The 14,443-nt window shown below is 43.7% G+C and overlaps 1 protein-coding gene across 2 annotated transcripts in view; it reads left to right on the forward strand.

Annotated features, from left to right (window-relative positions):
• Window positions 1–14,443, forward strand: part of NIBAN1 (niban apoptosis regulator 1) — a 72,172-nt gene that overhangs the window by 40,941 nt on the left and 16,788 nt on the right. For both annotated transcript variants that reach the window (XM_044439199.1, XM_044439200.1), the window contains exons 5-8: window positions 1,757–1,924; window positions 12,055–12,170; window positions 12,351–12,455; window positions 13,107–13,269. In XM_044439199.1, coding sequence (XP_044295134.1) covers window positions 1,757–1,924; window positions 12,055–12,170; window positions 12,351–12,455; window positions 13,107–13,269 — 552 coding nt within the window. The remainder of the gene's footprint in view (window positions 1–1,756; window positions 1,925–12,054; window positions 12,171–12,350; window positions 12,456–13,106; window positions 13,270–14,443) is intronic.

Raw genomic sequence — 14,443 nt, forward strand, 5'->3', positions numbered from 1 at the left:
TTATTCTGTTTTATTAATGGAGTTGTAAACTGTCCCGAGACATCTGTAATGGAATGGCATAGAAAAGTTTTAAACAAACGAACAAACAAAGCAAACAACAGGAAGGGGGTCTCCAGAGTTTCTAGAAAATAATCTTTTAATAATTAAAGCTTAGAGGGTGACCCCTCAACTTCAAGGAAGCAGGACGATTACACCTGAAGGAGGGAAGAACGGAGAAGAGGAGAGGAGCCAGGCTGTCACTAGCTGCATTTTCTCGGAGGAAAGGAAAACCTCTGGGCAAGAAAAGACTGGAGGGTGGAGTGTGCAAAAGGGAATGACTCTCTTCAGCCCTGAGTAGCTTGAAGTGTCTTGGAGGTCGGCATGGCTGGCCGTTTGCATCCTTCCTCTCACAGAGTTGAGGGTACAAGACAGGATTTCCCTACAGCATTTAATAGTAAGACAGGTTGCTTCTGGCCCCAGCATGATGGGGACACCTACAGGTGCAGCCTACGTGCTTGGGAACATCAGGGTATGGAGAAAAATAGCAGCTTGTAAAATTAAAACATCAGCCAAATGGGATGACAGAGGCTGGAAGAGCAGGAGAGCCATTTGCAAGTCTTCTCTACATGAAGCCTTTAGGCTGATTGATGTCACTGCTCATTGGAGGAGACAGTACTAGTCCTGATGGGCCAAAACACTCCAGAAAGATGCTCCAGATGTGTTGGATGGAAACCTGGATAATTCCCTGGCAGTGTGACCAATGAGCTTGCAGGCGAGGAATGATAGATGTTTCGGTCCAACACACCTGGAGGAAAACTGGTACACGCAAGCAGCCGTGCTCCTACCCACCGTGTACACTGCGAAGGGCTCCGTAAGCCATGCAGAAAACTCGGCCCTGTTGTAGAAGGGGAAAGGTATCTCCCACGGCATGGGGAGGGTCTGTCCAAGAAATATGATAGAATTGCCCAGGGAATCGGCCTCTGTCAAAAAGAAGCTATAATGAAGAACACAAACCTCCTCCTCCATTATATTGCATCTATATCTGTCCTTCTTTCCTCTTCTGAGGAACCCAAGTTAGTCTACATAGCTCCATTTTGTCCCCACAACATGAGCCCTATGGGTAGATTAGACTGAGAGCCTGTGACGTGCCCAGGGTCACCCAGTTAGCTCCATGCCTGAGTGGGGACTAGAACCCAGATCTCCCTGGTCCCCAGTTCGATGTCCTCGCCACCGTGCCACTCTGGCTCTCAAACCATGTCAATTACGTTGACATCGTTCAACGTATTCCGGTGGGTCTGTTGAAGGCCAGGCCCCAGACTTCTTAGGCTGAGCCCATGGGTGGCCATCATGGGTGGATGCACCAGAGTTGGGGACATTGGTCAGAAGTAACAAGGAAGACTGAGAGGGTCCAGAGGCAGGTGAGCAGTCACGATGCAAAACGGAAGAGAGGCACAGGAAGACCGAAGCCAGGGCATGGGCAAGAGCAGGTCAAGGCCAAGATCCAGGTGGCAAGTCGGGAAGGAGAGGGCAGCCGCTTGGGCTCCAGAGTCCGAGATATGGAAATCCTGTGGTTCAGTGGACCAGAACAGCCCGGGGACCAGGTGAGTGAATGATCAGTCAGTCTTGCGAGTGCTCTCCAAGCTCGCTCTTCCCAGCTCACAGGGCTGGAGGTGTTGCCCTGGGACCGCCTATTTGTATGAATCATTTTTAAATCTGGATGTGAGTCCCGAAACTTGCACATCTTTCAAAGGACTGTTGCTGTTGTCTTTTTGCAAAGGTTCCAACGGAAAGGAGAATGCCCAGGCTTTCATTGTCCTTCCAAAGGAATTTCCAGTCTATCTGTGGCAGCCTTTCCTCAGACACCATTATTTCTGTTTCCCGGACCCGGAGGCTCAAAAGAAATTCAGTGCAGCACTGAATGACTCCATCAGACACTCCAACCATGGTAAGAACAGCAGGTGAAGTGTACAAGACTTAAACAACCTAAATCGAGATATGACAAAAATGATTCATGTCCTCACATTCAAAGGTGATATTTCACATTCAAAACTCCGAGTTCCAAAAATGCTTGGGTTTGAAGGGGTATTGCTGTGAAGCATGGCTGTTTTTTTAAAAACTCACTTCAGTTATAAGACCCTATATCTATTCTATATATCTGTATCTGTTATAGCAGCACTTGCAATTCAGAGAAACATTTCCCCATACCTTTGCATATGTACTTTCACGAGTGTGGCAAACCCCTCCTAATTTGCATAACTTTTAATTAGTACAGCTGGGGCACCCAAAACACAAGATGCATTCCGCTACATGCGTGAAGCATTTATGCATTTGGCACACTGTAGCATCCTGAATCTACTCGCTTGACTCAGTGCGCTCCCTAGAGCAGACAGCTGAAGTTAATTTCCTCCGAGGCATTTTTGAAGGAAAAGCCTTTCTTTTGTATGGCTTGTAATCCCTCTTATTCATGGCTTAAAACTTGGGCCACGCAGTGAACTATGTGAAATACAACCCCTGTTGTTCAACGCTGGGCAAGTAATGAAGTAGTTCAACTTTTCCTGGCACTCTGCGAATCTTCTGTGACTCAGAATCTGCCGTGGGGATTTAGTTAGCTGCGCTTTATTTTGCAGAAAGGCTGGCCGACTTGCAGCGCTCTTGGCAGCTTTGTTCGTAACTGAATTTCGGCCGATTGCTCCAGAGGACAAGCGATGTGCTGGCAAAATAGGGAGTAGATGACCTAATACGTTTTTCCTATCTTAAACATTTCTGGATTTATTTCCCACTCCTCATGGTTAATGCTGATTCTTTACTCTCTTTTTTTGGTCTGATGGAATAATACTCTGGAAGGCTCTCCCATGCATTCAATATCTGGAAATGTAATGGAAGACCTTCTGGGAGAAGAGAGTCTTTTTTTTTCTTGTACAGCTGTTGCCCAAACTGATATTTCAGTGTGTCCAACTACCTTGTGCATTTTAGGAGAAGGAAGGAGTTGGTCAAAAAGTTTGTTTCCAGCCTTGCGCGGGCTAAACTCCAGTTGGCTTCCCTAGCTTGTACCCACCCATTTCCTCAGGGTGGATCTCCCAGGGAAATAACTAGCAACATATTTTAGAAATGCTTGGTTTGTTAAACAGTAGTTAAACCCAAAACTCCACAACGTCAGCAATAAAGTCAGAAGTGCCCTTTAAAGAAACATTTCCTGTGTTCCTTTATCTGATGTTATTTGCATTGGTCTTTTAATTCCAGTATGTTAATCCATAGTGACTTAGTTCTTGGTGTTAAGCAAAAGGCAAGACTTCACTCTAGGAGGCACTAGGTAGAAATAAATGGACTTAGGCTGCTACCAAGACTTCTCTTGGGGACTGGATCGTGTTTCACATGGCTCTAATGTTACTTGTGCTGACATAACTCTCAGTGCTTGGAGTTTCCACATGGAATAGCGGTACCCGCAGACCTGATCCTCTTTGGGTTACTAAGCATCTGATCAAAAACGGGCCTATGTCGATAGAATTCACTGCACATGATTGTGAAGGTCATATCCTGGAAAACTGGATGGAGTAAAAGCATGACAGGGATTATACATACTTGAATCCGGAGTAGATTTTTCCAGAAATTGCACAGTGGCTTCCTGGCAAACATGGCAGTAATTTCCTGTGTGCAGCACTCTGCATGTTGGAGATAATGCAGATTCGTATCATAGACTTCGTCTTCCTGTGACTGGGGAGATCCACTTGAGATCAAGTAGGCAATGGCTGCACTTGCATCCAACAATAAACCAGGATTCCTGGCTTACTCTGAATGAACATTATGTTTCCTCCTTCCTTCCATAGCCTGTGGTGATGTCCCAGCCTTGGATCCTGGTTTGTTGCTCCTGAACTAACCAGAAATGTAAGGCAACAGCAAGTGACATTTGTTGTTGGCTTACACATCCTTGTTTAAGAGTGACAAACTAGGATCGCAGGTTTGGACATTAGGTAAAGCTAGTCTTACTCAGTCCCATGATGTGTATGTGGATGTGGCCAGTTTTGTCTCCGGTAGTCTGAGATAGAACTTCTCTACTCTGCACCTTTAGGGTATAAGGCTAGCAGTGGAGTTTTTTAGCTATTTTTACTACAGCTCCTCTCTCAGTTCTGCAAAAATTCTATTTATAAATATATTTAATTTATAGCCAGATACTCATATCACACTCATTTATACCAAAGATGCAAATCAAGATTTGTTCTCCAAGTTTCTGCTTCCCTGGTGAATTTCAGATGGTTTCAGGCTCACGTACTTGCCACGATCTGAACGTCCATCTCTATAGGAGTTTATCTTTTGTTTATCATATCGTTAGGATTCCTGTGGTATTTTAAAGATCTAACTCTATGTAAAAGATTACTGGGCAATATACTTTCCCCTCGAGAAAGTTTGCTAATCTTACAGATTTCTTTTGGCTTCTTTGAAATTTCTTGACAAGGAAGAAATTGGCTTCTATTGACATGTCAAGAAATTTGAAAGGAAGAAACGGACTCTTCACTTTTTGTAGCAATTTTGGTTGGTAGCAGCCTCGGGTCTTTGCAACAGAGTAGGCCAGGAGACCTGAAAAATTAGGGACATCTTAATGTTCCACCCCTCACCCCACCTCTTGTGTCCTGTTCTCTAACCACCTACAGAAATTAGGCGACGCTTATAGAGAATCGTTGTTGTTAGTCGCGAAGTCGTGTCCGACCCATCGCGACCCCACGGACAACACTCCTCCAGGCCTTCTTGGAGAATCATTAGGAAGCATCAGTAGAGCTGTGAACTGCAAGACGGGGACAGCTGCTCAAGTTGCAAGTTTTCAGTTGCTATAAATATAGCACATGATTGCAGGCCGGTATCCTGTTTGGAAGTGACCTCATCTAGTTTCTGTTGGTGGTTAGCAGCTCTCCTACCGCATGAGTTGGCTAAGGAAACCTCATAGTCCTAGTTCTTTGTGTACCTACGCCATTTAGTGCTTGTTACCATGGATGGAGTCCAGTAAATACTGAATTTACTTTATCGCATTTCTGCTTTATTTCATCTCTCAATTAGAGGCTTACAAACTACCATCAGGTGCTGAGCTACAAAGCTGCTATTGCATAGAATTTATTTATTTTTATTATTTTAAGAAATCCACTTAGGTCAGGGTTGCTTTCTGTTTTTCATTTTAAGTGGGGACTATTTTCCAGTTTGAACAAGTGGTGCCTCTAATGCTGCAGTGCCTTTAACTTCTAACGACTTACAAAAAACATGTTTGTGTATACCTTCGTATGAAGATCTGTGTATATATAAGCAACTCCTTTGAGGCGCAAAGGTTAGAAGTGTTTCTTACAACATACACTCTTAACAACATGTTTTCAGGCACTAAAAGAGTAAAAACATTTTTGAAAACGAAGATGTGAACACTCCGATTCTCAGAGTTCTTAAAAGGCACAGCAAGACTGCAGAAGTGCCTAAAGGGCTTGATGTTGCCTTCCTCTGCTCATTCATACATTTGTATTTATGTTACTTAAAACTTTTGTATACCGTTTTCTACCAAATGCTCTCTAGTCAGTCTCACAATAAAACAAAGTGGAGCACAGCGTTCATTCTCATCAGCAAAACCCCATATTTTTCCTGCCATAACGTCTTCATGGAGGAACTGCTTAGGTTGAGTGAATGATGCTATTTGTTTCCAGACAAGCATTAACATCTTGGGGTGAGACCCGACCATGGCCAACATTTTAAATGAGAGCTGGCCCTTAGATGCATCCTGTGAAAAAGTATTAATTTTGCTCGAAGGGATTTAATTGGGACTATGTTGTCTGCTCTGGGAATTGAATTGGGATGCAAACATCCCAAATAAAATATTTATTTATTTATTTAGAAAACTTCTATGCCACCCCATTTGCCGAAGGCGGCTCACAACAATAAATTTGTCGGGGCGGCTCACAACAATAAATAATAACAATATAAAAACAATATAATTGGAGATGTTATAATTATTCAATATAATTGAAATAAAGAAAGCGCATCCTAGATCTGCTTTTAATTCACCTTATTCTAATTGCAAGGGCCAACGTTCAATCTGTCGAGCCTCAGAGCCTCGAATTCCACACGCTGCTTTTGAAACTTAAAAGCATGGATGGCTGAATGGCGGCTTGCCTATTTCTAGGGAAAGAGGCAACAGCAGAAGGAGTTTGTTGCTTGAATGGAACAGGCTCCAGAGCGGGCGAGGCTGTGAGTCTAGCTAGAATGTAGCCTGATTTCCTGCCAGTCTCTTTTCTTTTGTGCTGATGCCGGCTTCCTGGTGAGATAAAACCACATGGTATTGTGGGGACTGCAGTGTGTTGTCTAGCTGCTTGCACACAGATTGTATATACTAATAAGAATAACTTACACAGATGTATTGCATTAGGGAAAAATGCTTGCTGAAAATATATATTAAGCAAACATGCATACAGAATATGTGTAAGGTGTTCCCTTGAAGGAGTAATGTATCATCTACTGAGAAATCGGTGCAGGGCAATCTTGATATTGAAGCAGTGATAATCAACCCACAGTTTAGATCAGAGGACCTGGAAAGGGTCACTGTGCGTAAGATGCCAGCCAAGGGGTCTACTAAAGTGCTGAAGCTAAGACAGCGAGGACACTTCAGCAAACATCTTTTTCCTCCTTGATCCATAAATAGTGGGAAATAATAGCATGCAGAACATCAGGAAATATAAACCCAGCAAGTCAGAAAGGGTCTCCCGGTCCATCTAGTCTGACCTGTGGCTTCAGGCAGCTTCAGTATAGGTTGGAATGGATTATCTCCCTCGAATTGCAAATGTCTTTAATACATATTAAGTGTAGTACAAGGGCGAAGTGTTTTTTGCTTTGTTTTTGTTTGCTATTGTCTGTTTCAGATCCTTGAAACTGTTCCATTTTCTTCTCTTTTTATGATACATTTATTCCTTGCTGGGTTTTGACTGTTGTAAACTATCCAGAGAGCTTTGGCTGTGGGGCAGTATAGAAATAAATAAATATTAGTATTATGGAAGCCACTTAATAAGAAACAAACCAAGCTGGAGTATGTTGTGAAGGGCCCGTGAGTTTGCCAAAGGGTGATGACTGAATGATGAATTTGCACCTGAGCAAAGACGGGCAGGCTCCATAATTGTAGTTTACTCCTTTAACCTGCTAGTCTGGGAGCAGAGGCAACAATTGATTAAGCCTAACCAATAATGTGATTTATATTAATATATTTGCCTCATTGTAACGTATAGAGAGTCTAGAATGCAAACAATAGAGAGATATCTCTCCCCAGCAATTTACTTACTTACTTATTCAACTTCTATTCTGCTATAACTAGTCCGAAGACTTTGAAATGTCAAAATAAACTGAGTGATCTGGGAAATTCTAGATGTGATAAGCAATCTTTGACCATGCTAGTCAATAAAAAGCAACTGAGCTGTAGTCAAGGCAGCTAGAAGTGGTGTGCTCAGATTGGGTCACTCTGAGACCAGGAGAAGCCAAAGGATTCCAGGACTGGTGGCACATACATCCTTCCAGTGGGGCCCCATTCATTTGGGTCATACTCAGTTGCCTTTTCTGGGTTTTGTCTGTTTGGCTGGGTGTTTAAAACTGTCAGGGATCTGCAGTAATTTCCGCGGTAAGTGCTCCAAAATGGAAGTGCAAAAAGCAGGGAAACCTGTATCTCCACTTTCCAGAATGAAGCTGAAGAATCCAAAGTGTTGAAAAACTGTCAGGGTTTTTTTTAAAAAAACTGAAAGCTTGGCAATTTCTCCTTGGCAAGTACACACAAAGGAGCCAATATGTAGGCTTGCCTTGTCAAGGTGTACCGGACTTCTCCATTCCCTTCGTGAGCTGAATCTTGCAAGGAACTTGACCAGGCACAAGATATTTTTCAGACAGCTAGAAGACCACACTAGTGAAATAATAATTGGAAAAATCGAGCACATTTCTGCAATTTTCTGGGCTGCAAAAAATGGCAAGCCAGTGATGGCCATTCCAAAGCGCTGCCTGAGCACAGGTGGAGAGATCCTCCTTGACAGTGGCAGCTAGGATGAAATCACAGAGAACTTCACGCAGTTCTGCCACACTCGTCAAGAGACACACAACCCAGGATTCCCACAACCCAGGATTAAATTGCTCTTTCCCAGGTTCATGCAGCACAACAACCTAGCATGCTGAGCAACCTTAGAAGAACCCATAGGCTGTTGGGCTGGCTTGTCCCTGCAAAATAAGCTACCCTGTGGTAAACATGATAACCCACCATGGCTAGTTAATTATGATGTGTTGTGCAAACCAGATTATGTCTCAGCCCTGTGGAATTAATCATGTTTAACTACATTGTTCTGTGGAACAGGCAGAGTGAATGCTGAATAGATCTTGGTAGCTGTCTAGTTCTTGGATCTGATGATTGAATTGTCAAAAGATAGATCTTTTGTCATCCTTTTCCCATCTGCAAAAGAGATAAAGAAAGCAAGGATGGACAGACCTGAATGGATTATGTCTACATTCTGTGGGAGAGAATGAGCTCTCAGTGGCTGAGGATTATTCAGGATAAGAGATGGACTGGCGCCGCGAAGGACTCCAGCCTTGAACTCGGAACAGCTCAGCGGGGATGCCATGGACAGTACAATCTGGAGGGCTGCCATGTGTCAGAGATGACTTGATGGCGCAGAACAACGACAGTCAAGTTAACGCTAGGTTGCCAAAGTCTTGCATTGCTTTGACTGGTTTTCTCCAGTATTTTGGAAATCTTTAGTGGTGCGGTAATGGGTGTTTTGAATGTTTTTATTCATTCAGATCGCTCAGAGACACCACCAAGTGAATCCAACTGACTGATAACTTTGTCCTAGGCGTGTGTGGAGCATTGCCATATGCCCTGAAACTCATCAGGCTGAACAGCTCAGTGTGTTTTCTTCATGCCCTTTGGGGGAAAATAACCTTTGGGTAAATGGATGATCTCAATATTTCTAGTACTTGATAGTTTGCTCTGATAAAAGGACAGACAGCTCCAGACTGCAGTCAAACCTGTTTGCTGTGAAAGAAAAATAATGAACTGAAATGCCTGAGCATTTTGAACCATGATATCCACCATGCAAAGTCACATAGCCATTTTAGAAGGGTTTGCTCTCTTGAGTTGAGATCCTAAAGTCAAAAAATGAACCGAACATTTGCTTTTAAGGACTCCAGCTGTCTTTTGGTGCCATAGGATTCCTCCCCTGCCAGCTGCTCATAATCACAGTCACAATTCAGCAGAAGAGCAGCAGAAATCAACTCAACCCCAGCGAAAAATCAGGACCAGCTAAAATCATAATTCAAGATAGCAGGAGAGGAAAAAGAACTTAGCCTGAATGTTTGGCAAAAAAAAAAAGAGTGCTTTTAGCAGAACTTCCTGCCTCATCCTGAAAACACAACAGCCAAGAAGGATCCATCTGGGTTTCCTGAGACAGGGAATCCTACTTTGGGGCATAGAACCTCTGGGCATCCTCAGTTTCCTGTTTAATAGATTGGCTGGCTGGAAGTTCTTGGCCTACAGGTGACTTCCGCCAGGTCACCTTCATTGCAGTGTCAGGATCAGGCAACCTGCCCAGCCTTTTGCTTAAACAGAGACCTTCAGCCAACCACAGAAAGGAAGTTTCTGTCCTGGGCAAGATGGAGTCAGTATGGTTCAACTGAGTGGGCCACTCCAGGCTAATCACAGCTACAGGACACTGATTCTGTCATTGCATCTGGACGTGAGACAGGCTCCATTACCCCTGGCTGGTGCAAGCTCTTCTTGTTGCACCCCTAGGGCGGCCTCTAGTTGGGGTGGGTGGAAGGTGTCCACATGTCTTGGACATCAGATCCCAGAAGTCCACTCAGATGGGCGATAGTCTCAAACGCTGGAAGTCCAAGCCTTCTGGAGACCCACTTTCTTCCCTAGCTCATCCTTTTGTTTCTTTCTGGCTATGAATGTTAACTGTCAAATATAAAGATGCATGTCTCAGAACCTAAGTCTACAATAATCACAGCTTCTGTGTCGATCTGGCCAAACCCCTGCAGAAGCTAGGAGATTCTGTTGACCAACCTCCTGGTGGTCAAAGCGATGTTCACAAATGCTGTTCCATTCAGAAAAGCAGGTTGCCTTCTTGGATGCACGTCCTCTGCAGCGTCAAATCCATGATTGGCGGATGCATCCCGTCTCCAATGGTGCCTAAGTCTGCTACAGTCTTCCCCAACCCGCTGCCTCCAGATGGGTTGACCTACAACTCCCAGCTTCCCCCAGAAGTTTTAAGTGTTCACATCTGGAGGGTTCCTGGCTGGGGAAGGCCACTCTAGTGCTAGCTTGAATGACGGTGTGATTCTCAAGGTGGGAAGCAGATAGTTGGCAGAAGGGCTCCTCCTGTCCCCTTCTTTGGACCAAAAAGCACCTGGAATGGGCCACATGCCAGCGCTTCCCAAGAGCTGCCACACCTATCAGGTTATTGTCACCCAAGCTGGGTGGCAAGAAGGGGACCTCTGTTGCCAGTGGGAGAGGAAATTGCACAGTCCCTTATTAAGAAGGCTAATGAACGCATCTGCCCTGTTAATAAGCCGTTTTCAAGATGGCCCGGATACTTCAATTGGTTCAGAATAGAGTTGCCAAGATGTTAACAGGAACCAGCCGTTTTTCACATATAATGCTGGTCCTCTACACTGGCTACCAGTTGAAGTCTGGGCCCAATTTAAGGTGCCGGTTATGAGCTATAAAGCCCTAAACAGCTTGGATCTGGGATACCTGCAGGAGCGCCTTCTTCCCTATGTGCCCCCCGCCCCTTGAGACCTTAGGCAGAGGTCCTGCTCTGGGAGCCCTCCTTGAAGGAGATTAGGAGGGAGAGCACTGGGAGGAGGGCCTTCTCTGGGGTGGCACCCCAATTATGGAATACGCTCCCCAGAGAGGTTTGCCTAGTGCAAATGTTACATGCTTTTTGCATCAGGCAAAACCCTTTTTATTTTCCCACTATTTAAAAGTTTAATTGATTTTAACTGGGGTTTTAGCATATCAATTTTCGGATGCTGTGGGGTTTGCTTTATTCTACTTATTTTTTGTAAGCTGTCCTGGTGGATGGGTTAGAAAAGCTAGAAAGACAGACAGCATTTTTACAAGGGTTTCTGATCAGTAAAAGTGTAAGAAATCTCTACTCTAAAAGGGCTGTGATGAACACTTGTATGCTCCCATGTGGTGAAACAGGAGTACAGCTACATGAAAGAAAAATTCTAAATATCTGAAATCTACAAATATCTATCTGGCTCATTCCCCATCTTTGTTTCACTGAACAAAGGCGCATGTATGCAGTGGAAGAATTAGAGCAGTGCCTTAGAGCTGGATGAGAAACTCTGGGGAAACAAAATGAATGATACAGTTAAAGATGGTATTGAGTAACTGTAGCCTCAGTTTCTGGGAATACACAAACATCTGTATATATATTTATATAAATAACAATTCAGCAAACACATTTTAGAAGCAATGTTGCTACCAAATGTTGTTCTTACATGCACATAAATTCCTGTGTGTGCCTGAGGAACATGGAAATTCACAAATACTTTGCATAGGTGTGATCTTACTACAAGTGAGGGAGAAAAGTAACCAAAATAAAGCATCTGGATATCTGGAATACGAGTAGACATCTGAAGGGCTTTTAAAATTTTGGGTGGGTGGGAAGAAAAACAGTACGTAGTGGAATCAATCGATAATAGCACTACAGTGGTACCTCGGCTCACAAATGCCTCAGTTCACAACCAAATCAGTCGTGAACAGAAATTTCTGAAAAATGTTGCCTCGGGTTGTGAACTCCACATCAGGTGACGATTGTGATCACGCCCATCGTGCCTGTCTCCCCCACCCCCCGGCATGCCTGCTTCAAATTTTGGTGATTAAAAAAAAATGGTTACAGAATGGATTAACCTTGTTTACATTGAACCTTATGGGGAAATTTGACTTGGCTCATGACCAATTTGGGTCACGACCAGAGTCCTGGAACGGATTAAGTTCATGAGTTGAGCTACCTCTGTATTAATACTTGCATTTGTCAATTCAAATCAATGGTTCCTATTCACGGTTTCTTTCAGACTTTTTCAAGCAGTCCTCCTTCGAAGCTGAAGCATTTTTAGAAGCTGTCCAGTTTTTCCGCCAAGAAAAAGGCCACTATGGATCATGGGAAATGATAACTGGAAATGAAGTTCAGGTACCTTATTTTGCTTTGTGGCCTAGACAGGTGGAGAAAATAAATCAGGAAGCACCGATCACTTGGGATTGGATCCAGAGTAAACTTTGGTCCTATTGAAATCAATAGGCATTTACATTAGTCTGATATTAGTGGGACTAAACTATGACTTGATCATTCTTTTGTTTTATCCCTCTGTAGATTCTCAGCAACCTTGTGATGGAAGAGCTCTTGCCCAACCTTCAAACCATGCTTCTCCCGAAAATGAAAGGGAAGCGGAATGACCGCAAGAGACTGTGGTTTAGTGTAAGTCTTGTTTTGCATGCCTTTCATGTCCTGAGCAGCAGGAAGTTGATCAGAAGGAGGGGAGCAGCTAAGAGTAGCACGCAAACGGAATCGATAAAGTGGAGAGCCAGTGTGGTGTAGCAGTTAAGACTACGGGACTGGGACTCAGGAGTTCTGGTTGCTAGTCCCCTCTCAGCCATGAAACTCACTGGCTGACTTTGTGCCACTCGCTCTCTCTCAATCTGACCTACCACACAGGGTCGTTGTTGCAAAGATAAAATGGAGGAGAATCTCGTAAGGCTCCTTGGGTTCTTTGCCGGAGGTAGAAAAGCAGGAAAAATCATAATCACAATAAAACAAGAAGGCCTTAAATGTATCAGCATATCTCCAAGGCTGCTGTTTGCCAGTAAACTGCAAGATTCATACTTGGAATAAATATATTCAGAAGTATTTCTTCCAGCCTTCAAGTAGGCAGGTGTGGTATTTCAAAACGTTAGGGGACTGGTGTGTCTGCTTCTTAGCAAACGCTCACGTTGGCTGAGCTGTGCAAACTGCCGTGAAAGTAATCTTTTTAATCCCAGAAGCAGGGTTGCAACTGCCTGGGAAGTTCATGGAATTGCTGGAATGTGTGGCCTTCGCCAAGTGGCTCATTCACACTTTCTGTTGTTATAGATATTAGAAGAAACCTACCTTCTGGTTCAAGATCAAGTTTCCGAGGGATTACGGACCCTGAAAGAGGAATGTAAAGAAGTCACCACCAGCCTGGAAGGAAATATGCGTTCAAACATGGACCAGATCGTGACTTCTAAGAACTTCGTAGCTGACAAAATAAAAGGTGAGCTGGATGTTAAATATTTGGCCTGTCCCCATTCCAATTCCATTCACTAGAGGAAAGGAGCACTTTGAGCATTGCGAGGCAGAGACAGGGAAGGTTTTGCCCGCTAAATTTCTGCGTGTGAAACTAATCCTAAAGGCACCAAAACACATCCTATAAAGCCAGCTGTGATCCCCAAGGCGTCCATTCTGGGCGAAAGGGTTTGGCCTCAGATTTCCAGAGGTGATCACTAGTTAAGGGGTCCCAGCCTTCATAGTGTGGGTGTTAAGTTTGAAGAAAAGTGATGAATGGTTTGTTCACAGGGACAGGCAAGGGGGGAATGTGGATATATACCCTTTGTCCTTTCTCTCCTCCTTAAACTAGTCAAAAACTATGTAATTCCTTCACAAGCAGCAGCTAAGTGATGTCACAAGCCCATTTTTAACACTGGCCTGATCCGAGGATTTTGCTTTTCAGGGTTGTGTCAATCCAGGTTTGCCTGGTACATAGGAATTGCTATGCATTGCATGTCTGCCTTATAATATGCATGGACACACATATTATTTAGAGTCTCCAAACCCACAGCCAGTTCGTATGGGCACTGGCTGTGCCAATTCTCAAAGAAAAATGGCACGCAACAGCATCTTTGCAGCTTCTTCCAGTAGCCATTAAACCTTTCTTATTGAGAGAAGTAGTTGAGAAGGACTGGGGTACAATTCACCTAATGTTGTCCTTGTAGTCCTGCGATGGTGTGTGTGTTTGGTTTGGTTTGGTTTGGTTTGGTTTTAGGCACCTAACCTTGTAAGTTGATTCTTTGTTTGAAAGTCTGCAAAATGTTGTTTAAGTTAGGTTGGTCCACACACAGGTAACAGTACGCAACTAGAAATTAACTGCTCCAAACTTTCATGCCCAGTTTAAAAATCATAACCAATTTGGCTTGCAATGAAAAGTTTCAAGCTGAATTATTAAGCTGCATCATCCCCATATTGCTAATAGGCTTTCCAGAACTTCTTATATATTTAGCCCACTGTGATGCCTTTATATGACAAGTAAAACTATAACCTGAATATGCGTACGTACAGGAAGATCTGGTGCTCATCCCAAGCTGTTCTCTTTTCCAGCCAAGTCATACTGAATTATTACATTATTATTGTTCTCACAGGGATGGACAAAACGTTTCCATTAAATGACAGGA

Source organism: Varanus komodoensis, unplaced genomic scaffold (assembly GCF_004798865.1).
Source record: "Varanus komodoensis strain SLA01 unplaced genomic scaffold, ASM479886v1 scaffold34_1, whole genome shotgun sequence".
Taxonomy (NCBI): Eukaryota; Metazoa; Chordata; class Lepidosauria; order Squamata; family Varanidae; genus Varanus; species Varanus komodoensis.